At 49.0% G+C, this 23,930-nt stretch overlaps 1 protein-coding gene across 3 annotated transcripts; it reads left to right on the top strand.

Moving 5' to 3' along the window:
- Nucleotides 1-173: 173 nt before the first annotated feature.
- LOC125729779 (protein sprouty homolog 3) lies at nt 174-7,209 on the top strand. Of its 3 annotated transcripts, none has more exons than XM_049005689.1 (2): nt 174-771; nt 5,365-7,209. In XM_049005689.1, the coding sequence occupies exon 2, from the start codon at nt 5,436-5,438 to the stop codon at nt 6,285-6,287; it is 852 nt and encodes a 283-aa protein (XP_048861646.1). In that variant the 5' UTR covers nt 174-771; nt 5,365-5,435; the 3' UTR covers nt 6,288-7,209. The 3 variants fall into 3 exon arrangements, with proteins under 3 accessions (XP_048861646.1, XP_048861648.1, XP_048861647.1); XM_049005691.1 differs by lacking the exon at nt 174-771 and adding an exon at nt 2,295-2,711; XM_049005690.1 differs by lacking the exon at nt 174-771 and adding an exon at nt 2,869-4,784.
- The last annotated feature ends 16,721 nt before the right edge of the window (nt 7,210-23,930 follow it).

Raw genomic sequence — 23,930 nt, 5'->3', positions numbered from 1 at the left:
GGGGGGCAAATGTGATATTCAGTTTCGGCTCGGTGACGCCACACAGCCATTAACTATCTCCAGCGAGTGTAACCCACCACCCCCCCCCCCCCTTCCAAGACACTCCCCAGCTTCTATCTACCATTCATATCCTACCTCCCTCAAGTCCTCCCCCCACCCCATCCCACTCTCTCTCTCTTTCTCACACACACACACACACACACACACGCAAATACACAGAAACAGAGTCCACTCTCTCCAGTAGATTTTAAACAGACTACAGAGAAAGAGAAGATAAAGAGGGCCAGGAAAGACTGATTGAGAGAGAGAGAGAGAGAGAGAGAGACAGAGACAGAGAGAGAGAGATAGCATCCAGTCTCAACACTTTCTGCTTTCACTGAGAGGACAAAATCTACAGACCACAACTATCACCATCCAGCAGTGATCACATACAAGGAAGGAACTTCAATATTCTTACTGGGATATTTCACAAGAACGCTATCTCAAAAAAAAGAGGAAAAACTTGAATTTTGATTTTGGGGTGAAGTGAGATTTGGCTGGTCAGAGTCCATCCAAGGTGGTCGGGTCGACTCGCTACATTCCTCTCGGCACTCGGGTTGGACGGTCTTGTGGGACACTTTTGAGGCTCTTTCCGTGCCCTCTGGTCTCCGACGCCCACCTGCCCCGCTCCACTTCCCACCACGAGCAGCCCAAGGTGAAGTCACGGAAGTGTCCTTGCAGAGCTGTGAGTGCATCTACTCTCTTGGACGATGGCTCCCCATCCGTTCAAAGGTAAGGACTCATGCAAGGTTTTTGTGCGTTCGCTCCTCTTTGGTTGCTGAGGAGAACCTGCTTACTCCATGCTGTCGAACCGAAGGATCCTTTAGGTTTGATAAGTTAACGCGTCGGCGCTCGTGTTTGGTTGGGGGGGGGGTCTTAGTAAGATGGCCGGTCTAGGCTGGTTTTGCAGAAATAATAAGAAATGCAAAAGGAAATGATCTATAATCGGCAAATGATTGTTGACGTTAAAAGGTGGTAAAAGCTGAACAAAATCAACATAAAGTTCTAAAGGATACTGGGAAGGGATTTATGGGATGGTTTGCATTTCATTGCATTCTTTGACTAACATTTGGACACAACGTTTGCCTGTAAGTTGGAGGGAGCAGGCATTTGATTGTAAGATGGAGAGACAGACCATTTGACAGTAAGGTGGTGATACAGAGTGTTCCTGAGGTGGAGGTGCTTGACATTTCCACTTCCATCCCTTTTGTTATTCCCCTCTTCCCTTGATGTGTTCTCTGCTGTTTCTCGTCCTCCTCTCTCTCCCGGAATCTCTCCCCCATGACCCGCAGTGTCTATTTCAGTCCATCCTGGGGGTTGGATTCAGTGCATCCGGAATCTCATACAATTTACTGTCATTCAATCCTGCTGTTCCCACAGGGGCCCCGGAGACGGGCCCCGGGTCCTGAAGGGCAGGGTGCTGTCACAGGGAGGGAGGGAAGTGGCAGGGTGGGCGGGGGATGAGGGGGGGGGGGGGGGCGTGCATTTGGGTCGTCTTTGGCCCTGTTCCTCCTTGAACACCCAGCACACGACTGGCTGGGGGGCACTGCTATTTGCCAGAGTAAAGCCGTACGGACAGTGTGTGTTGGCTGCACTCATGGCCCCGGAAAATTAGCGCTTCCTCCCGCACCGCAACTTTGGGAAGTGGTCTCCAAGCAAGCCGTTCCCCGGCATGCAATCGATTAATGAACCGGATATTGCGATATAAACGACTTCTTTTTCTTGGCTTCTTTGAGTGGGGAAATACCAGCTAAGGGACAAGAGACACCAAGAAAGATCAATCAGACAAATAGAGAGCGAGAGGAATGGGGCAAGAGAGAGAGAGAGAGAGAGAGAGGGCAGAGACCAAGAGAGAAAGAGAGAGAGAGAAATTGATATCTATAATGACAAGTTGCCCTGCAGGAAGCTCGAATCCTGATCGTTCAGGAGTGGTAGTGGACTGTAATCAGCGATAACATCAGAGACGGCAGTGCGAAAGGGTCACGGACATGGGGAGGTTTAAAATAGCTTGACATTTTTGTGTCATTGTTCATGCTGAGTGCCGAAGATCCAAAACAGAATCGTCCTCTTCACAGTGGCAAGCCCCAGGCCTGGACAGCTAGCTAGCCAGTGCTGCTAAAAAGGAATAAAAAAAATACAATATCTAAATAAAAGGTTACATATCATTCATCGAGAGCCAAACAGCTTCCGTTCACCTTTCAGATTCTTGGCTTTTTTTTCCCAACCCCCGCCACGCCCCCCCACCCTCCTGCCTCTTTCGTTCAAGTTCGTGGTTTTGAATTTCCTAGAGCCGGTAGCGCACAGCTAATTGTTATGAATAATGTGCTCTTCGTCGTCCTGTTCCTGCGCCGGATCAGGTTACCCTGCCAAGGATGTGAGGAGGGTAACTGGCAAAGCTACCCCCAGGCTGGGTTTCCAGGCACAGTTCTGTCAGCAGTTATACTCCCTTGGCGCAGAGCCGGTCTTCAGGTTACCCCCGCAGCAGGCCGGCTGAGATAAACACAAGCCCTCTCACTGGGGCCCCGCCCCTTTCTCCCCCACCCCAAGCTGACGCCTGTCCTCCTCCTCCCGCCGGAGCCTCAGCAGTGAGGGAAATGAGGCATCAGAAGCCATGACGGGTGGCATTGCCACGCTCCATCGACTACTGCCTGTTTCCAAACCAACTGGAACCGGTAACGTAACCAATGGGGGCATGAGTTGATCGACATGGAGAGATAAGCTCAACCACCTTGGGTTTCGGTGGCTCCTTTAGCTTGTTGCTACCAGAACCTGACGTGTCAGAGGCTTGGGGTGGGAGGTGGGGAAGTTGGGGGCAAGGGGGGTGGGGTGGCCGGGCGTTCAGGTTACGCTTTGAAGCTACCAAACCGAAGCTAGGAGACAGTCTGTCGTCAGATGCCATGGTTATGATGCTCGTCGATAAGCGCTTGACCCTCCCCCCCCCCCCCCCCCCCCGGCACTGTGAAAAAAGGACGGGGGGTTTGTCGAGACACAGAAGGAAGTAGACGTGGAATAAAGGAAGAAACTTGCCCAGACAAATAAATGACCCCAAGGGTGTACAGTTTGGAATTGTCTCTCAGACTGAACAGAAAACCTCAAACAGAATCAAGCAGGAGGAAATTACTGCTCTGTGACTGAAAACAATCCCTAAACTTATTGTGTTATCTTATAAGATAAGTAGCATGTTTGTTGGCTGTGTTTGATTATTTATTTTTCTAATTTAACTTGTTGTTTGGTTAATGGTACATTAAGACCTTTGGGGATCATCATTGGCGATGGCACTATATAAAAATAAACTGAATGGAATTTAATTTTATCGAATTTAACAGTTCTAGGTTGTCATCAATTTCAGTTCTCCTCATGGAAAAATGTTGCAGTGTCTGCTCAGATGTAACTGAACACCAAAGTTAGCACATGGACTGATAACTATGGTCTAACAATGGGGGTCCGGTGCCCATCCACTGATTGGGTGGCCAGTTCCAGGAGGCACTGCAGGAAGCTCAAATCCTGATCGTTTGGGAGCGGTAGTGGACTGCTATCCTGCTCACTGTCCCATCTCCTGCTCACAGAATGGAGTGTTGTTTATTGATTTCTTAGCGCCCATGGCGGTGCGATGATTATGGTGTCGGTGGGGGTTGGGGGCTTTGGGCGTGGAGCCACAGTGGATGGGCACTCTACATCTCACTTTACAGCACTGTCGGTGCACTTAATGGCGAGCAGACATGATCTCTCGTGAGGGTGGAGCAGGAACCCCTGGGTAATGGGTAATTACTTCCCAAACTCGCACGACCATAATGCCGTCACCCCTAAGGAACTGTCTTAGGATTGGCCTGAATAGAGGGGGTGTGGGGTGTGCTGTATAATTGCTACATAATGAGTTTTATGCCAAACTAGACATTCAGTCTTCAAGTCAGTGTGTATCAAATATGATGCTGGTTAACCTCAGGATGTTGGGAGTTTAGGTCTCCCAAATATGCCCAGAAATGGAAGCTGAAAGGACCCCAACTGAGCTTCAATTCAGTACCAGATTTATTTGGAGCACCATAAAAACCACGGTGCAGGACAATCGATTGGTAATCCCCGGAAATGCTGCCAGATGGCAAATCAGGGTATTCTGAGGGTACTGAAACCTCCAACAGAATACACCAGCGCTCCCATTACGCTTGTTAGCACCCAGTATCAAACTGCATTTTGGTTTATGGTCCATATAGGTTGTTAAGATAACCTAATGGAAAGAAAAAGCCTCATCGTTGTCTTACAGACCCAAGCAGTTGGATGTGTACACTGTGATATGATGAGATTACTTTCTTGGGTGACCTTAGACATGCTCCTCCCCCACCATAATTTGAAAATGTATTTAATGTATCCGGACTCGATCGGCTTATCTCTGGCTTGTTTGGGATGCTATCTTACTTTTGAACAAGCATCCATGCGTCCTGCCAGTGGATCCAGGGGCCTGAAACCCAGATAGCCTGCACACTGGGCTAATTCCACGTTCTCTAATTGCTGTTCCTGCGTATGGATTTCCGTTCGACATTACGTCGGACCGTTCGTCTCTCCTGTCTCTATCTGCCGCTTAAACGCTTTTCCATTTGTCCTAATTACATCGCTGCGGACGTGGATGCCCTGCGGAATGGCCCACCACATCCATTTTGGTGGGCTCTGCACGGGCCTGGATTTGGGAGCATCCAGGACTGGAAACGTCCCTCCTCAGATTCATGGAGAGGGAGCTCTTAGTAAATTCGGATGTGAGTGCTCAATGTCACGGCATGAAACACTGTACGAGCACATTAATTACTGACAAGCCTGAAGACGTCAGGGTAGATTGTTTCTTGAACGGAGGAAATGATCAATAAAATATCCTTCACATTTACAATCACCCTGAGCATTTTCTAGTTATTCCACTTATAAGAAAAACAAGCGGACAGTGATAATTGCGTCCCTAACAGCCCTTGTAGTGATCTTATTCTTGGTCTTCTAACAGTCATGCTGTGTACATTAAGATGATAACTTTTAGTTCATGCCCATGCTCCAGTCGTATAATTTCCCTCATCCCTCCACCAAACTTTTTGTGCTCATTCACAATTTAAGTGTTTTCCCACCACGGGCCTTCTCTCGGCTCCCCAAGTCACATGTCCGGCAGCTATGCAGCACGCTGTGTACAAACATCTGCCCCCAGAAGTGTCAAATTTTGCAGGCATGGATACGCACCTCTGCTGCATACCACTTTGCTGGCATGTGTCTGAATGATGCTGTGTCCCATGACACTGAACAGATGGGGCATGCTTGGGTTGGTTTAATGGTGACTCTGTCTTTTGGGAATTCCAGGTTTGTCTGATGTGCCTTGATAGACGTGGCCCCTGCACCCCGGCTCCACCCCCGGTGTCCCCTGCAGCAGGATGGATCTGGCGCCTCCTTACAGGATGGATCCTGACAGCCTGGATTTGCAGCAGGTTTCAGTGTTGTCCATCGACCAAATCCGTACCATCCGAGCTAACAACGACTACGTGGATCGGCCAGCAGCTCTGGAGCTCTGCCCCCAGATGGGTCCAACCCCTCCAGTCCGTGACGAGCGGCCCGGCTTGGTGCCACGCAGCCAGAGCCACCCCCATCACTGCTACCCGTCCCACATGAGCCGCTCTAGCACCGTGAGCTCAGTGTCCCGCGGCAGTGCCACCTCCGACCAGCGCCTGCTGCCCAGCCTGGCATCCTCACACTCGGGCCTGGCGGTGCGCACCCAACCCGATAGTGGCCTGAAGTCCCGAGAAGGCCTGGGGAAAGTGCCATCCGTGGGCGGTGATCTGGGCAGCCACCTCTTCATCTGTGAGCACTGCGGCAAGTGCAAGTGTCCCGAATGCAGCAGCCCCCGCAGGCTGCCGTCCTGCTGGGCATGTGGCCAGCGCTGCCTGTGCTCAGCTGAAGCTGCCGTGGAGCATGGCACATGCCTTTGTTGCATCAAGGGTCTCTTCTACCACTGCTCTGCTGACGACGAGGACAACTGCGCTGACCGCCCTTGCTCCTGTGGGCCTGCCCATGCCTGTGCCCGCTGGGGTACCATGGCGCTCCTATCCCTCTGCCTGCCCTGCTTATGCTGCTACCCACCCTCCAAGCTGTGCCTCGCCCTGTGCCAGCATGGCTACGACCGGGCCACCCGACCAGGCTGCCGCTGCAGCAATACCAACACAGTGTGCCGGAAGATCTCTTCCTCCAACCCTACTACATTCCCAAAGTCCCTGGAGAAGCCAGTATGACAAGGATGACGAACCACACTTCTAAATCCTGTCCCCGATAATCCCGATGACACCCCCATGCATCCCAACCCCACATCCACTTAACGGAGGGACCAAAGCTTCTTCGTGAGACTCAATGCTGAAACGGCCACATCACCAACCAAGACCTGACCAAACAAGCAGACCTAGACCACATCCACAACACCATACTATATATGTTTTTCTTTATTTGAGTCTATTTATTTATTTATTTGTCATCCTTTAACGCCATAGGTGGAGCGGATTGTGTGCCGTTGCAACAGCAGGAATAAATGCAAGGAAATGCATACAAGCTATCGTACCCTCAGGTTTCGCGGAGGATGATGGGATGGTCGCTCGTCTCACCCACTGCCTGCTGCTTCCTGCACAAGTGCGGGGAAAAAAATGAGCAAGAAGGCAAAATGGCGAGACGAGGCAAGCAGATTCAGACATAGAACCAAGTGCTCAAAGCAACTGCGTGCACTGCCAGGATACTTGTTCCTTCTGGCATTTTTGGGAATCCAGACATGGTTCACGTGCTGGAACTCGGAGACGAGCTGGTCAAATGTGCAGGACGTTACTGGCAGGATGCTGAAGCTTCATGGGATCACACTGGGAAGGTGCCTGGATTCTGAGTACAGCTGTTCTGGGACTTTTCGTGGGGAGGGGGGGTTAGCCCCCTCAGACTGGTTCAGACACCCCCCGTCCGTACCATCTCACTTAGGGCAGTTGGTCATCGCGGGACAGACCAAGTTAACCATGTGAGATTGGACAGCAATTAAAATGTGTTTTTTTTTTTCTTGGGGGGGGTCACAAAGCATTTCAGATACTACACTGCCCGGGGACAGAGAAGACACCTGGGTGTGTGCATGCAGCCGTCTGGCTCCTTGAGTCAAAGCTTTATCTGTGTGGGGGGGGGGGGGGGGTAGCTGTTACAGCATGTAGATAAAAAAAAACATGCACGGGTTAGGCAGGGGGTGGGGGCTGGTTTCCACATAGCGTGCGCCACTGCAGATCTGAAACCAGAGCTGCTCTCGATGTGAGCCTGGACTCCACACTGACTGAGACAAGAAGTGGGGGGGGGGGAGCGTGCCTCTCCGATGCACTGATACCCGCTGGACTGTGAGACACCCGCTGAGATGCCCGCTGGTCAGCTGCGTGTCTGGCTGTTTGTATGCATAGTTGTCCTGTTTCTTCAAATTACTTTGGTATATTTTTGTATGTACATATTATCAATTTATTGTTATTTTTACCTGCGATGGGTTGGTGCCCCATCCTGGGCTGTTCCCCGCCTTGGTGCCCATAACCTCCGTTATAGGCTCCGGACCCCCCTATGACCCTGAATTGAATAAGCAGTTTCAGAAAATGGGTATATGGATGGATGTTATTTTTACCGCATTTTTCCAATAGTTCCTGATATTTACCACGAGTCGACAGTCCTATTCGACGCTTGTGCTCTAAGTCAGCTTTGCCTTGCTGGGTGGGGAGGCCTGGTTTGGCATCTTGTATCATGGGCACGCACCCGGTCACCTAGTGGTGGGGAGGCACCATCTACGGGACACCTGCTGAGTCCCACTGGTGGCGCCAATCAAGGCCCTTGTCCACCCTCTGAAGAACCTCCCCTACCCCTTGGTAATGCATGTCGAAAGGCAGCCCACCTACCCCCCCCAACCCTGTTGCCCATCCGGGGCTTTGGCAAGGGATGCCGTGCCAGGTGCTGCTGCCAGCATTTGGGTGCCCCCCCCCCCCTGCTGGCACAGTGCTGTACACCGACCGTAAGCTAACCCCTGTCAGCTCTCCCTGTTGTCTTCATAAGCATAGCTTTGGTACAACTGGCATCCTGTATGGTGTAAAAGAATTTAAAGAACATATGAAATATCTATATATATATATATATATATATAAATAAGATTCTATATAAATAAATATATGAATATAAATTTTAGATTTATTTTTTCCGTTGCTGATGTTGACAGGTCACAGATATTTATTTAAATTGTTACTATGAGAGAGGTATTTATTTAATTGGTGGAGGAACGGCCCTTCTGATAAATTCTGACTTTTCCTGCACAGCTGTGTTGGCCCTTGGTAGCCTAGCAGCTAATAAAATATGTTTTCAAGCGGCCTGAGTCTGGCTTCTTGGCCGGTTGGTGGTGCTGGCCGTGGGCGGGGGGGGGGGCGGGGGGAGGTCGCCGGGTGGGTCCTGTGAAGATGGCGTGCGTGAGTGTCGACAGGTCCGCGGAGTTTACCGGAATCCGGAAGTTATCGGCCCGATACCCGCCTGCTTCTAAGGGGTGTTCTAGGGGGCATTTCCCTCCTGAGATGGTGTGTGGGGGTGGCTGGTGTTGGAGGAGGGGGGGGGGGGCAGTCTTTGTCCCCAGCTCACCCCCACCCCCCCCTCCATGTAGCTGTTTTGTGCCATAAATAAGTAATCAAGGCCAGGCAGTCATTCTAATGGATCTCAAGACAAGCGAATACAGATGTGCTTGCTGGACCACCAAGAAATGGTGTCTCCTCCTTAGAGGGGACGTTATGTGACAGTCGTCCTTCTCTCGACTCCCCGAGTCACATGTCCGGCAGCTACATGGCACGCTGTGTACGAACACCAACCCCAGTGGGGCAGCCGAGCTACACATCGCCGTCCTTCTCTCTTATAACCCGCGAGCGATTCCAGGGTGTGCGCAGAGTACCATACTCTCAGTGGGGTGCAGTGGGGACATTCGCTCGCAGATGTCACTCCAGTGACAAGCCCCCCCCCCCCCCCACCACCACCACATCGTCTTTGAGGGGAGTTTACAAAGGCCCCTTGCCTGCTTTTGTGCCGAGAGCCTGCATCTCACAGAGTGGTAAAGGGTAGATTAGTAATGTCGGGCCCCGTCACAAACGAGGGCTTGTCCTTCACATTCCAGCCCTCCCCCAAACTTCTAGCTCCTTCTGTGAAGGTTCGGCTGCTCGTCAGGGTCTCGTACGGACTGTCGCCAGGCCGACTTCATAGTACACCTGCTCGTTGACTACGTGAATATACATATTAGAATTAGAAAAGCTAGCCGCACTCTTAATCTCGGTGCCATCTTTTTTCTGATGCTAATTATAAATCCAAATGACTTCTCCACTACCCGCCCCCCCCAACTCCCCAAACTATATTCCTGAAAGATTTGGCAGCCTGGGGGGAATTTTAGTGAGTCTGGCTTCTTTCGATTCGTGACCCCTGACCCCTCAGTGACAATGGACGACGAGAGTGTCGGCTGGGAGCCCTGACCCCTCCCCTCCTGGACCCTCTGCCCTCGTAGCCCCCCGCACCTCCCAAGTGGCTCTTGTCACGCCTCAAAGGCGGTGTCCGGGCCAGCCCCGGGTCAGAGCCAGAACCCCACTGTATGGAGGGGAAACAATGCAAGCCGTCAGTCAAGAGCCTCAGAGCTGTCAATCAGACGTTCCATCAACACCCCCCTCAGAGCCTGGGCTGATTGCAGGATCACACCCAGAAGCCACTCTTCAGTATCTGTCACTCTCTTCTGCCCATTAGCTGCAGAAAACTCCGTGTTTTTCATCTTTTTACAAATAACTGAAAAGGGTCAGAAAGAACACATGCGTGGGGAATGTTCCAACGGTGGAGATGTAATCCTGTCAGTACAGGTTAATGTTTGCTCAGAACTCGCCAGCTCCGGGGATTGTTCTCGTCCTCAGATGTTATGGACAGAAAAAATCAACCCCCCCCCACCACCACCACCACCCATCCCAGCAGGTGGATCAAATACAAAATATCCGACTCATTCTGCAAGTTCTTTCTGAACATATAAATTAAAATTAAAGCAGCCAGAAAGAGGCAGATTCTACACACAGGCTATGCGTTCCGACGCCTTAATCTAACTGATGTCACCTCACTGGTGAGGCGTGGGTCAGGAATCTCATCATGAAATAAAAGTTCGCGGTCAATGCACATTAGGCAATCTCTAACAAGGAGGTTAAGTCATTAATAATTACTTACGTGATTCATTAAGTAGTATTTAGATTTTAGTCCAAGTCAACACACACCTATGGGGAGGCACTGTGGACACAGCAAACGTTGCAGGTTGAGGACACTGACGCAAAGGATGGAAGCACTGAACACTGTGGGGTAAGTAGTCACTCATTAAATTATTGTTTGTTAACAAACTGTACAGTTTGTATACAAACTAGTTGGCCTTTAGGTGAAGCATGATTAAAACACATAATTAATGCCAATTCATAATGTGGGAGGGGGGGTACAACACAGGTGGGGGCCAGTTCATCTCAGGGCACACGTACACACACACACACACACACACACACACACACAGTATGGGCAATTAAGAGACACCAGTAGCCTAACCGCAAGTCTTCAGACTATGACTGGAAACCCATTTGAAGTCAGATGAACAAGCAACATCCACACACACACACTCACACACACACAGGGAACCAAGGCAGCCTTTGAGCCCCCAGTCCTGGAGGAGCGAGACAGTAGCCCCACCCACTGAGTCGCCACGACACCAGTGTCAATAACTGTATTTTATCAATCTGGCCAACTATAAACCCTCTCGGCGGGAGATTATATTGTCACGCTAATACAGTATCAGTCCGCTAATGCTTAGCTTAAATGTCGCGTCCCGATAGCGTATGAAATCTGGTGAGGAATAAAATGCCTGAATGATACGTTAAAAACTCTCCCTCCGTGTGAGGAAAAGCTGCTTCCAGGGGACAGGAAAGCAGAGAGACGCACGCATGCATCGATCGGCTACTGATCGGATTTCCATTGTTAATAAAAGGTGTCAAATCATCCTCTAGGTCAAGGGTGGGCAGTCTTATCCGCAAAGGGCCGGTGTGTATGCAGGTTTTAGAGGTAACCGTTAGGTTAGCTGTTCAAACCCCGCCAATCAGTCCTCGAATTAGTAATCCAATTAGGGAGTTGCAGGGAAAACCCGTGCACACAGCGGCCCGTTGCGGATAAGATCGGCCGTTCCTGCTCTAGGTGATGCCCGGGCGGTTATGGCGGTGTGAGGGTGACCGGAGTCTGGGCTGCCACAGGAGGGCGCTCCTCTGCGGTATATTCCTGGCTCATGAGCCATATTGTAATATGGAGGGTTGAGAGTGGGTTTTATGCCAGGATTAAAGGGGACAGTTAAGGGGACAATTAAGGGGACAGTTAAGGTGACAGTTAAGGTGACACGGGGAAGTGCTTTGGCTTGTGGGATATAATGCTTAAGTTAGCGTGCAATTCACTTAAGTTAGCGTGCAATTCAATCGGTCCAGCTTCCGTGCTCATATTACATTAAGGTGAAGCTTGCTTGGGTCAAGGTGGGCCACCGTGAAGGCGGCAGTATCTGGGCTCCGCAAGCCACAGAAAGACGCAACTGAACTCCTCACTGCAGAACTCGGGTTTTGTGCCCTCGGTGGGAGAGTTTGGATCTGGAAGAGCGGGGCCCTCCACCCTGGGAGTGAAGACGTTGAGGGCACCTGGGAGTGCTTTGTGTCTACTACTGAAACGCTGACATACTTTTACTTCCAGTAAAACTAACACAGCGTCCCATTTCTGCCTGTAAAGCCGCCATGATGTTCTAGTATTAAGCCAGCATCCATCCATCCATCCATCCATCCACCCATCTATCTATCTATCTATCTATCTATCTATCTATCTATCTATCTATCTATCTATCTATCTATCCAAGGGCATAACTTTGGGTTGAGCTTGGGGGGATTGGGGTGTCCACCCATTTAAGGGGGTCCAGGGGGTTGTATTGGCTAGTTTTTGATTACTGGGGAGTTGCATCTCCATCCCCCCACAATTTACATCCATCCATCCATCCATCCATCCATCCATTTCCAAAGCTCTTATCCTGGTTGGGGGGGGGGGTTTGAGAGGGGGCTGCTGCCCATCCCAGGTAACACAGGGCAAAAGGCCGCAGAACTGACATGCTGCTATAATATTACCAGTGAAACCACCATGAAGTCCTGTTATTTCCAGTAAAACCAAGATCGTACATTATGTGACATACTTTTACTTCTGTACGTTAATAATAATAATAATAATAATAATAATAATAATCCTGTCCTCCTGTTCTGCGCTCAAAGTGCCATTTCCTTTTTAAGATTAATCCTCCTTCCTCTGTCCAAACAAACATTCTCTGGAGCCGCTGAAGCACATTCTTCACTGTTCTGGCAAATTCTTCCCAGCCTTCCTGTTTATTTTTTTCCCCACACTGCAAAGTCAGCCGAATGGGCTTGACCTCAGCGCGGAAAGCCAAACGCGCATCCTTTCACATAGAATGTTCGCTCGCGTCTCCATGAACGCGCACATCTGAAAACCCCTTTGGCGCAGCGTTTCTCAGCCGGGCCCTCGGGGGACCCCCAGATAGTCCACGTTTGTTTTTCTTCTCTCCCTCCTAGCTAACAGTCAATCAAGAACTCTGGAAAACAACTGGTACAGGTGCTGTGGGCTGGGAGGGAACAAAAATGCGGACTAGTTGGGGGTCCACGAGGACTGGATTCAGAGACACTGATTTAGGGAACGTTAATTCTTCTCCTTTTTCTTCTCATGGTGGCTTAATGGTTAGGGAAGCGCACTTGTAACTGAAACATTGCAGGTTCGAATCCCCGACCAGCAAGGCACCACTGAGGCACCCTGAGCAAGGTACTGTCCCCAAGAACTGCTCTCCAGGTGCTGGATTAGCTGCCCCCTGCTATGTCCCGAAAGTCACATATTTGTTAGATGCACATATGGGTTAGCTGGGTTAGATAGGACACATTTCGTCGTTGTGCGCTGTGTGCTGTGGTGGAGACCAGTCAAGACCAGCGGACACAAAACAGAGATGGTGGAGAGATCTCTCTTAAGTCAAACTTGGGTCCCTGTAGGACTGGATCGGATAGATACCAGCATCCATTCCAGCTCCTACCCCCTCCCCCAATCCTGCCACTCTAATTAGTGGTTAATTATCTGTACTGTTTATATTCGTGAGTTTCTGCAGATAAGCCATTTCTTTCAAAATGAGATAGAACTAACGTTTTCTTGTTGGTGTTAGAGTATCAAGTGCTTATAGACACAGCTCTGCTGTTAAAATGCATTATTTGTGTGTGAGGATCTGAATGGGGGGTGGAGGGGGGGTTACGAGTGTGTGAAAGAAATAAAAAAAAAAAGAGCTTCTTCATCCTAACCAGATGTTCTCGATTTTGGTGATCCAACATCCTCCGCCGTTCTGAGAAAACAACAAATATTTCACTGGCCCTCTGGGACCCGGAGCGAATTTCTCACAGTGACAGAGCCGGATCGGGACCTCGGAGAAGCTCGCTAACATTCCTCTTCCTCTCCTTTGTTTGTTTTTTTTTCTTTTTCTTTGGAGTCGCACGCGTTTTTGGAGGCCCGCCACAGCAACAAAGTTTCTGGTCTGTCCCTCGAAGCAGCATGGTAACAATTTCGCGCGGTGATCTGCAAGCCATGTACAATTACAACCCCCTCCCCCTTATTTTTGTTTTTTGCTCCAGGTTTAACTGTGATTGCTTTAATATGTTTGAAAGTATCTGTTTGCATTTGTTGTCCCAGTGGAGTGTGTGTGTGTGTGTGTGTGTGTGAGTGTTTATGTGTTGCTAATCTAATCTAATCCGTATTCCTGGGTGGCTCGCAGGCAGGAAACGGATCTGCATTCCTGGGATTCTTTCCCCCCTTCGAGGCTTCGACGGCACTGGACAGTGCCTCTGACCCTCTGTGGGAGAGAAGTAGCGAGCCTGTCCTTCAGGCTAAAGGGCAACAGCTGATGACAAAGGCTTGCAAGGATGTTCTAGGTGAAATATTTTAAATAAGGTAAGGCTCATGGTACTAAAGTTCAGGTTATGACTTGTTGATCTTAGACACCCTGTTACCTTCTGCCTTTGCTGCTAAACTTGTGCTTTCCAAAGAAACAGATATATTTTGCTCATTAATATGACCAGTAATTTTACTTCGGAAGAGCAAGTAACAGCAGCTCCCTCCGGGGACTTGAGAAAACAATCTTCCCGTTATCAAATTCTCCACATCCTGACGATTGCCGTCTTGCCAAAGCTGAAACGCAGCTGGTTAGGCTGCACGTTCTCGAACGTGAGAGGATCACAGCTAGTGGGGCGACCGGCGGGGTAGACGCCTGTCGCTTAGCTGTGTGCGTAGTCAGATTGGAACTATTGACCGGCGTTTCCGGCGCACAGGCTGCGCTGATTGAGCGGTCGCGCCTTCGGGGACACTACGGCCGGCCTGCCTGCAAATCTGCGCACTGGGAATTGTAGGGGGGAAGGCAGCCCCCCAGTTAACTCGCAGCTGGAGTTCCAAACCAGCAGATCCCACAGATTCCCTGGATCCGTACGCCAGTGTCCATTCCCAACCCACACACACAGATGTACCCTACTGGCCCCATATCCCGGCTCTCTCCTCACAGAACAGGAAAACAGACCCGACGCTCTGAAGAGGGTGGGGGTTAGGAGGAACTTGGAAAGAACACGTTTGAGGTCAGTCGCAGTATATTTCAGGCCAAGCACGGACAAAGGCTGGGTATTTTTAGTGCCTATCAGGAAGTGAGATGGTGGGGGCGTGCTGGTGGTAGGATTGAGGGCTTCTCACTTTCCCACAGTCCGAGGCCCGGAAACCGAGCCTGACAGCTGCCCCACCACCGCCAGTTCCAGGGAGCCCTGATCATTCGTTTTGGGGGCGGTGGCTCACAGGAAGGAAAGCTCCCTATTGGCTGACTTCCTTGTCCTGCCGCCATACTGTCCCCATGGCACGGAAAGCACGGAGCACATCTCTCATCCTGCCTCAGTTACTGTCACGTCCAGCCCCCTCCAATCTGTATCCATTTTACTAATTATAACTAAGGTCCGTTTTAGAGTCTATAGTTCTGTGTATATATTCATTGCAAATCCCAGGTTTAATTTAGACTTCGGTAGATTTAATAAACGAACAAATATATCTAAAGCCCTGTATGTAAATCTAAGCATTAAGCGATTTTTAATATTAATTCGTTCGAGTAGATAAGCTTAGCTCAAGTACTGCAATGTCATGTTTAATATAAGCACGAAGCGCGGCTCCGCGATTCGTAAATACGATATTTGACGCCATCTTGTGGAGAAGAGGCAGAATTGAGACATTGAAGGGGATCGCTTACTGTGCAGCTAAAGCTTTTTAAAGCTAAAGCTTTTTAGAATGGCTGCAAGACAGATGCAACAATATGTGCCAATATGTAAAACGTTTCTAACCAAAAACACAGTAACTAATATGTACCATTCTATTATGTTCTACGAGAATGACATTTATAACTTCAAACTTTTGGTCAAATTAGCCAAAAGATGGCGCTGTTGCAGTATATTAGCACAAAAGTTCTGTACTTGCTGACTGATACTGGTTCCACAGTACCCTTGTTTAACAATTAACTTGTTCAAATGCGTTATAGTATATAAGTAAATATTAAAATGCATTAAAATAAATTGAAATGAACAATGCTAAAATGAACGCTATAGGCCCCGTCAGCAAAATACTTATAATTTTGTTGTTGAAAGTGTACAACATTTTCTTCTCCTGAAAGTCAGATTCTCTGCGGTGACCGGAGAAGAAGGTATTGTTATGTACTTAGTTTGTTTTGCGGTTTTATTTTATCGGTATCGGTAGGGAACCCCTTCTACCCGGAATATTTTAATATTTATCAGAAAAACGTAGCTACTTGAAGTGGCCCTGTATGTGACGCATCTGTCACTCTGTATGGCACCTGCGTTAGCTCCCAGACCACAGGAGGACGGGCCGCTTTTTAGATCACAGTCGCGGGGATGGGTTTGCTGTCTTTCGGTTGGGGGTGGGGGAAGACGGCGTAGTTAATGAACGTTCAGCGAAGGCACCGCTCTGGTTGCTGTCCGTGGGACAGAATGAGGGCGGCAATTAGACTGGCGGTCAATAACGCGGCCGCAAGAGCCGGAGTCCCGGGCCACCGGGAAAGGGTGCGGCATGACCTCTTTACCTGGTATTGCCAGTTACTGATCATCCTCAAGAGCCCTGCAAAAATAAAGATGGTTTCGAACAGACAGGATGAAAATATATCTGCTTCACCCCCCCCCCCCCCCCGCATTAAAAGTGTCGGGCAGTTCACTTTCTCTATAGATATCGTCCTTTCCCACACGATTACCCCAAAAAGCTTAACGGGTATTTGGCAAAGTAATTATCGATTTAAGTAAATTGAAAGGGCAACATTTAACAACAGTGACTGCTACATAATTTAAAATGTCGGCATACAAATTTTAAAAAAGGGGGGGTGGGGGGAAAGGTGGGGGGGGGGGCGCGACGACACAAAAAAGTTATATCAGTCCAGCACCGACTCCCCCCCCCCCCCTTTGTCATATTAGGGGTCGGTAAGATATGTATTTTTAATTAGTATTTCTGACCTCGTTGTCATTTGTGAGAAGTTTTTGGGGCAGCAGATGGTACAGTGATGAAACAACTGGCCGTGAGAGAAAAAAAAGCCGCGTGCTGAGTGTTCGAAAGTGGAAAAGAGGGTGCAGATAAGTACCTACTGTCCGGTACACCTGAGTATTAAGTACTCAATCGAGACTGCACTTAATAGTAATGAAAATGTAGCTAAATATATGTGTGACAGTAAGCATGTACTTCTGAATAATGTAATACGAGAATCATATCCGTAGCCAAAAATGAATATGGGGGGGGCAGGGTCCGGCAAATTTCGAGGAATTCACACCCGTATTTTTTCTACGTGGTTATGCGCCTGATGAACATGAAACAATAACGACAATAATAATAATAATAATAATAATAATAATAATAATGGGCTGTTTAACGATGGGCTGTTGCAGTCACATCTGCTCACGCTGCGGCTCTGTGCCAGCTGCTCCACGTGTAAGTCCTGATGGTCTGTATTAGAAAGGAGAGCGTTAACCCCGATATTCATCAGGCATCGGGGCATTGAAAAGGAGAAACAAACGAGTGACCTCTTTTTTTGGCACTTTTTTGGCTCATTCGAGCTCCTCACTCACACTTCACTGAGATCGAGTATTCTCTTTGTCTAAGCACTCATTTGCCGTTTTACATGGCGCTCCCATAGCATTCGCTACATCATTCATATTTAATTTGCTCCTATAAATCTGTTTTGTATCTGAACAGCCAGCTACTGATCATTATTTTGAGCTGAATAGTTTTTGAGTTATGGAGTCTCCGGGATTGGTTTCGTTATATATGATTATTCTTTTACGATGCCCCGTAAAAAAACTGTTATTATTATATTGGTATGTGACTTGCCGTTAAAAGAAAAGGTAACTTAAGGGGGATCCTGGGGTGGCTGGCTGGCCGCGTCCTGCCCTGTCGGTAATTTTATACCAACAAAGCTTTAATTAGGTGTGAACGTCACCCTGGGCGAGTCTGTTCCAGGCGTCAGTTTGCAAAAATCAATTAAGCGCCAGTTCAAGCCGCGGTGGTATGGAAACCGGAGTCCGCCCCCCCCCCCGTCGCTGTTGAACAGTTAGGAAAGACCAGGTACCCCCCCCCCCCGCCCCCCAAGATGCCCCGCCGCCAGGAGCCGTGGGCTGGGTTTGGACTTCTGACTCGTTAGCAGGGCACGTTAATACGAATCCCCGACACGGTAATAGATTGACTTATCCGTTCTGCCATGCCGTGGTGTTGACATCGTGAGCCTTTTGGTGGCAGGGGGGCGGTATTGATGGGGAGCGGGGCACATTTACAATGCCATATTGGAACTGCTGGAACTGTAGACCCCGTCTTTATTTAAAGACATTTTTATTATTATTTTAATTACTCATCATTACACTTTTGTCATCCAATAAGATCATAGAAACAGCGGGGAAAGGCAGAGAAAGGATTATGGATTTTTTTTGTTTCAATTCTATGTTTTTTGTGTGTCGTTTTTTTTTTTTTTTTTTTGCTTTGTAGGGCCAAATAGCAGCGAAAGGCACAATATGACCAGAGACTCGGCTGAGTGAAATTCAGACGAGCATTTAAAAGGGAAACGAGGAATAAGTCGGAGGGAGGATGCGGCGGAACGGGGGAGCGCGCTGAAGAGGTGCCCGAAAGACAATATCAGAAGGATTTATTTATTTTCATAAGAGGAGGGGTGAGGAGGGCAAGGAATTTCTGGGGGAATTTGATGTGGATGTATAAAAGGAGTTCAAGGCCGATAGATTTAGAAAGCACAAAAGTCTGAAAGGGGGGGAAAAAAAGATTTTTCATATTAATCCTCAAAATGAATCAGATTTTGGGGGGAGAAATAGTTGATTTTCTTTTTATTCTTTCTTTTTCCTCCTTATTTTTCAACAGATGTAGAAATGATTGAAATCCCAGTTGGCCTCATTATACCAATTCCCCCGTCACTGGGGGGTGGGTGTGTGTGTGTGTGGAGGGGTGGGGGGGGCATAAGGTCTTCAAGTAACGATTCAGACATGATTTGTATTAAAGCCAACGATCGCCTTCGCTTCAACATCAAATTACTGAAAACCAAAGGGGGGTGAAAAAAGGGATGAGATATCGCAGAAATGTAATTGTTTCTGACCGCGAACCATAGCGGAGATCACGAGCCAATGTTTGCCGAGCTGTGAGTTTGTGATTATCGTCATTGTTTTCGTTACTTGCCAAAGTTTTCGCTTTTACGTACACCCCCAGCGAGAGAGATCCGCAAACGTAGACGTGTACAATCTCTACAACGCCGACCCATCAACGAACCATTTCACCGTGCTCTTCTCACACTAAAAAGTTTTTAAGCGAGGAAATGAATAGCCATAACAAACAATGTTTTCCCCGCTATGCTTAAGACGAATTCCACTGATTTCTTGGTAAGCAGTTTCATATAAAAAGGGGAGTCATTTTGTGAATAGTCATGCGATTTGTTTGCGAGGTTCAAATCGCACACACACTGGCAGCGGCAGTGGATGCTAACCCGATGTTTCAGGAAGCTTCCTCCCGTCCTTGCAGTCAGAGACACGCATTTAGTACGGACCGTCGTCTTCACAGGACAGCCTAAAAAGGTGGATAATCCTGCTCCGACTCGTAGAAGTAGACAGAGCCCCCTAGAATCGGGAAAACATTCCTAATCAGCCCGGAATGGGAATCATCGACACCAAGCTGATGGTCTGAGATGGCAGTCCAGTGGCACGACTCCGACTGATTGAGACTTAAACTTCTTCCCACCTCAGGAAACACACCCTCCATTATCTACTGCTAAACACGCAAAAAAAAAACCTTGCCTCCACCCTGAAAATCTCTTTGATCTTTCACGTTGCCCCTCTCTCTCACTCGTCCTGGCCCCCATCCACGGCCTGCGGCTTTACGTGAAGCTGTACCATGCTGTCCGCATCCCCCCCCCCCACCTACCTCACACATACCTTTCCAAAATAAAGGACTTTGAAGTGGGTAGAAAATGTATGGACCCCCACCCCCTATATGATTGTGGGGGTCACCCTCTGCCGATCGATGGCTCCCTTCACCGCTGCCTGGCTGTGGACGGACGGCCAAAAGAACATTCTGAATTAAACTCCGCCGAATCCAGTTCAGGAAAGATCATGAATTTATAAATGTGAATCCCCTCACCAGCACCTGCTATTGGAGTCCGGGCCGGCCAGATATTGTCCTGAGGTCACCCTCAGTATGACCCCCCCCAGAACTGACTCTCGTCCTCATTGGGGTGGACCACTTTAGTAAATGTTTAATAGCTTTGGGTAAGACTAGGGTCTTTGAACAGAGTATGGTGACCCCCCCACATCCAGGGAAGTGGGGGGGGGGGGGAGGGCTAAACTTAAGGCAACTCCAGTACAAAAAACAAAACGCAAAACAAAATAGTTGATGTTGATTCCAGGGTGTGTGTATGGAGGTTGTATGTGTGTATGGCAGGGGGGAAGGGGGGGGGGTCTAGAGCGTGAAAGGGATGGGGGGGTGACGGGGGGTGCAGCATTATCCGCAACTAATGAGATAAGGCCAGGAATGAAGCCTCTGTTATAGAAATCAATATTCAGAGGCTAATAAGGCCGTACGAGATCAGGCCTGGGATCAGAGCCCTTGCTGAGTTGGGTGTAGCCGGGCACCATTATCCAGGATAAAAGCCCAAGAGTGGGCCCTGGGGGGGCGGGGGTGGGGGGTGGGACTGGGGGATTCAGGACCTGCTGGACGGATTGTGTAGACTAACTTTATTGGCAAAGTGGTAACGACTGTGTAGGGTTAGGTGCAAAGTGATCCCAGACACCCAGGAAGCATAACTAAGATACCAACTGACATGTGGGGAGCATCAAGATTGGTCTTTATTGGACACCCAGAGACAGGGCTGATTGGTTATCAGGCCTTAGTAGATGGCCCCAGATGATGCCATTTGGATTTGATTGGTTATTGGCCTTTAATGGACACCCAAAGAGGGTATGATTGGTTAACAGGCCATAGCAGACACCCGCAGAGGGTGCTGATTGCATCTGATTGTTATTGGTCTTTAATGGACACCCAGACACCCAAAAATGGGCACTCTTATGAAGTTATCAGGTTATGTAAACCCAAGAAGGGAACAGTTGGATCCAGGCAGGGCTGTAATTAGTCACCAGCACCTTTTAATGTGGGTAGCATGTGATTCTGTGGGTTACGATTCTGCACCTATAATCCGGAAGTTCCTGGTTCAAATCCCACGTTTGGCAGAGTGACTTTACCTTCGGGCCCCTAAGAAAGGCCCCTACCTTCCAAATGCTCCGGGGACTGACTGATCCAGTCCTTTGATCCTCGCCCACATGTCGTTTGTTTTCATATGTGGCGAAATCAACATAATAATGACAGTACAATTCCTGACTACTTGGGCTTCAACATGAAGAGGGTTTGAAGCAGATCAGCGTGCAGCGGGCTCAGCAAGGGGTAGCCTGCGTGCCGGCGGGGAGGGGGGTGTCATGTCTCTCCCCCTTCTCCCCGATGTGTCTCCCTGTGTCAACCACCTCCCTCATCACGAGTCACGCCTCATTAATCCCGACTATGGCCCCGCCCGGCCTGCCCCGGCCTGGGCAAACACCATCTCGGTATGGTAAATAGCCCCCTCTTACAGAGAATGGTGGGAGTGGAAGGGGGGGGGGTGTGAGAAAAAAAATAAATAATGGAAAATAAATAAATAAAAAATATAACAGGGATTGAGTCGGCTCCGTCAGTCTGGGGTTAAATTCTTTCAGATCATGTACACATAATAGGAAGCATTAATATTAATGGTTTCAGGTAGAGTGAAGGTTATATTTTACTTACTTTTCAAATCTCATTACTAATACATGAGGCCAATAAGAATATTCAAAGCGGTTGGACGGCTAAAGGTTGATGAGATCCCTACCTTTCCGCTGACATTTAAACACATTACCATTTCAGCACCTCAATCTCAATCGCGAGGAGCGGATGAATCGGTAGTTAATGGCTACTCACCCCGGGCCAGCAGAAGTCCCGGCCCACTTTACGGAATCTATCCACTCCAGCCGGACTCGTTATGTCGGTACCGAACGAGGAGGGGCCCATTTGGGCCGGAATGTTCTGAATATAAGGAGTAGAGTTGTAACGGAGGCTTGAAATGTAGCATTTTGTTGTTCATTGTTGTGTTGATCGTCTCGAAGCCCGCTGCCGATCTTCCCGCTGTGATTCTGGGGCTTCGCATGCTGAGGCCGTTAACTGCTTTTGTCAGAAAATCTATCTGGTGAAGTCAGGAATAGTGGGAAAGCCGCCTTCTCCTGAGGTCGGCCTGCAACCCTCCTCCCCTGCCCCCGGATGGGTTTCCAGATGAGCGCCGCGTTTCTTTGTGACTTTTTGATAGTCGGTGTTTGAGTTGCTGCTCGTTGCTGGTGATGGGAGCGGAGGCCCAGCTGTTACTCAGCGGTTCTGATCCGAGTAACGAGACAGGCTCAGGGGCAGAACCCGGAATTACCTGGACCCTCCGGACATCACGCTCTCAGGCTTCTGCCAGCGAGAGCCTTTGATTCACGGCTTCAGGTGATTGGAGGGAAACTGCTGCCCGCATCCTTGAGTGCAGACCTGAAGAGCTTCAGTACAGACCTCGATATGAAACTGACAAATTTATAAGCGATACTGTGTGTAATTTATTCCGGCTCTGTGTACTTAAACTTTCTCTTCATCCTGTCAAAGCCGGGCGCCCTAGGACAACGCCGAAAGTTTGCGAGCGAATGTCGTCCCATTCAAAACATACCACAGATTCCTCGCCCTCCCCCCCCCCCCCTACCCATCCCCACCCCCCCTTTCCCCATCCCAACCCTCCCCGACAGTTTGTCACTAAACGACATCTGCGGACTGACAGGCTTATCTGAAAGTCTTTAAAATAACTACCAGTGAATTAATTTTTCATCTTTTCTTTTCGGTAAACGATACACTGCTGGAGTCCTCTCTCACACCCCCCTCCCCCCCCCATCCCCTGTGGGCGACTCCTTCGGCCCAGACCCCCGGTTTCATCCTAAACGGTAGTTAATGGCTCTCGGCACAAATAATGCATAAACAGCTGTTTTGCCCAAGTAAGTTATCCTCCTAAAAGATTTAGAGATCTCTCCCTCGCTCTCCCTCTATCTCACAGCTAATTCATCAATTTCTTATGATAGTAACAGTTCTCCTAGGCGCCCAAGCATGCTTGCCAATTAAGAGGGTGATTCGCCCGGACTTCATAGCTGTAACTCCCTCCCCTACAACACCTTGCTGACCCCCCCCCCCCCCACCTGCCGCCCATCTCACCTGCCCCCGCATCCTCAGCCCCAAACTCGATAAAAGGACGTCTGACTTCACACAGTCAATCTATATAAACATATATGCATTTCTTTATTAACTTTTTACCATGCTAAATAATTCATTTAAGATAATTACTGATCAAAAGAAAGAAAACACACATCAATCAAAGATATTTTTAAGATGTGTGTCCCCAGGCCGTGGGACGGGAGTCGGTCTCTTGCCAAAATCGTGACGACTAGCGATAGCAGTTTCAGCCAAGATTGAGCCTGTCTGGCTGGTCTCCGAGCCCCCACCAACCCTCTGCTCCCCAGTCTGGGCTCTGGTCCACCCAGAACTTTTCAGCCTCAAGTCGGTCTTCAAATCCACAGGCCTGGAACAGATGGACATCTTTTTTTATGTCAGAAGATCTGCGATCCGGCCCCAGTGGAAGAAGTCGATGGTGGTCCCAGATTTATAATTAGCAAGTGGTGCATAGGTCAGCTTTTTGATTCAGGGGACTGGACTGGACAGAGATCACACAGGACTCGTATGAACTCTCAGGGGGAGTGGAACATGCCAGACTGGGACGAAAATCGTTGCTGCCCTGAGGTGAGATCTTCGGCAAATCTATGACATAATTCGTAACATATTTTGTTCTTCTAACAAATGTAGACATTTATCAAGTCAACATCGCCGAAGCCATTCTGGTTATTAGGTTCATAAGTATAGCAGCAATTCTAGGGATTTAAACCAACCGTCTTCAGATGGGAAGAGCTCATGGGAGTTTTACTTACACAAGCATGTTCTGAGGGCAGAAAGAAAAATGATTGGTTTAGAGATAACCACTCAGATTCTAGAGGAGGGGGGTCCACGCAACTAGAGGCACCAACCAATCAATGTCTTTGTTCCACCTCCTCTAGTGGTTTGGACCTCCTCTACAGTCCGATTGGTTATCTCTC

This window comes from Brienomyrus brachyistius, unplaced genomic scaffold, assembly GCF_023856365.1.
Source record: "Brienomyrus brachyistius isolate T26 unplaced genomic scaffold, BBRACH_0.4 scaffold713, whole genome shotgun sequence".
NCBI classification, from domain to species: Eukaryota; Metazoa; Chordata; class Actinopteri; order Osteoglossiformes; family Mormyridae; genus Brienomyrus; species Brienomyrus brachyistius.
This window is presented reverse-complemented; position numbering and strand designations above follow the sequence as displayed.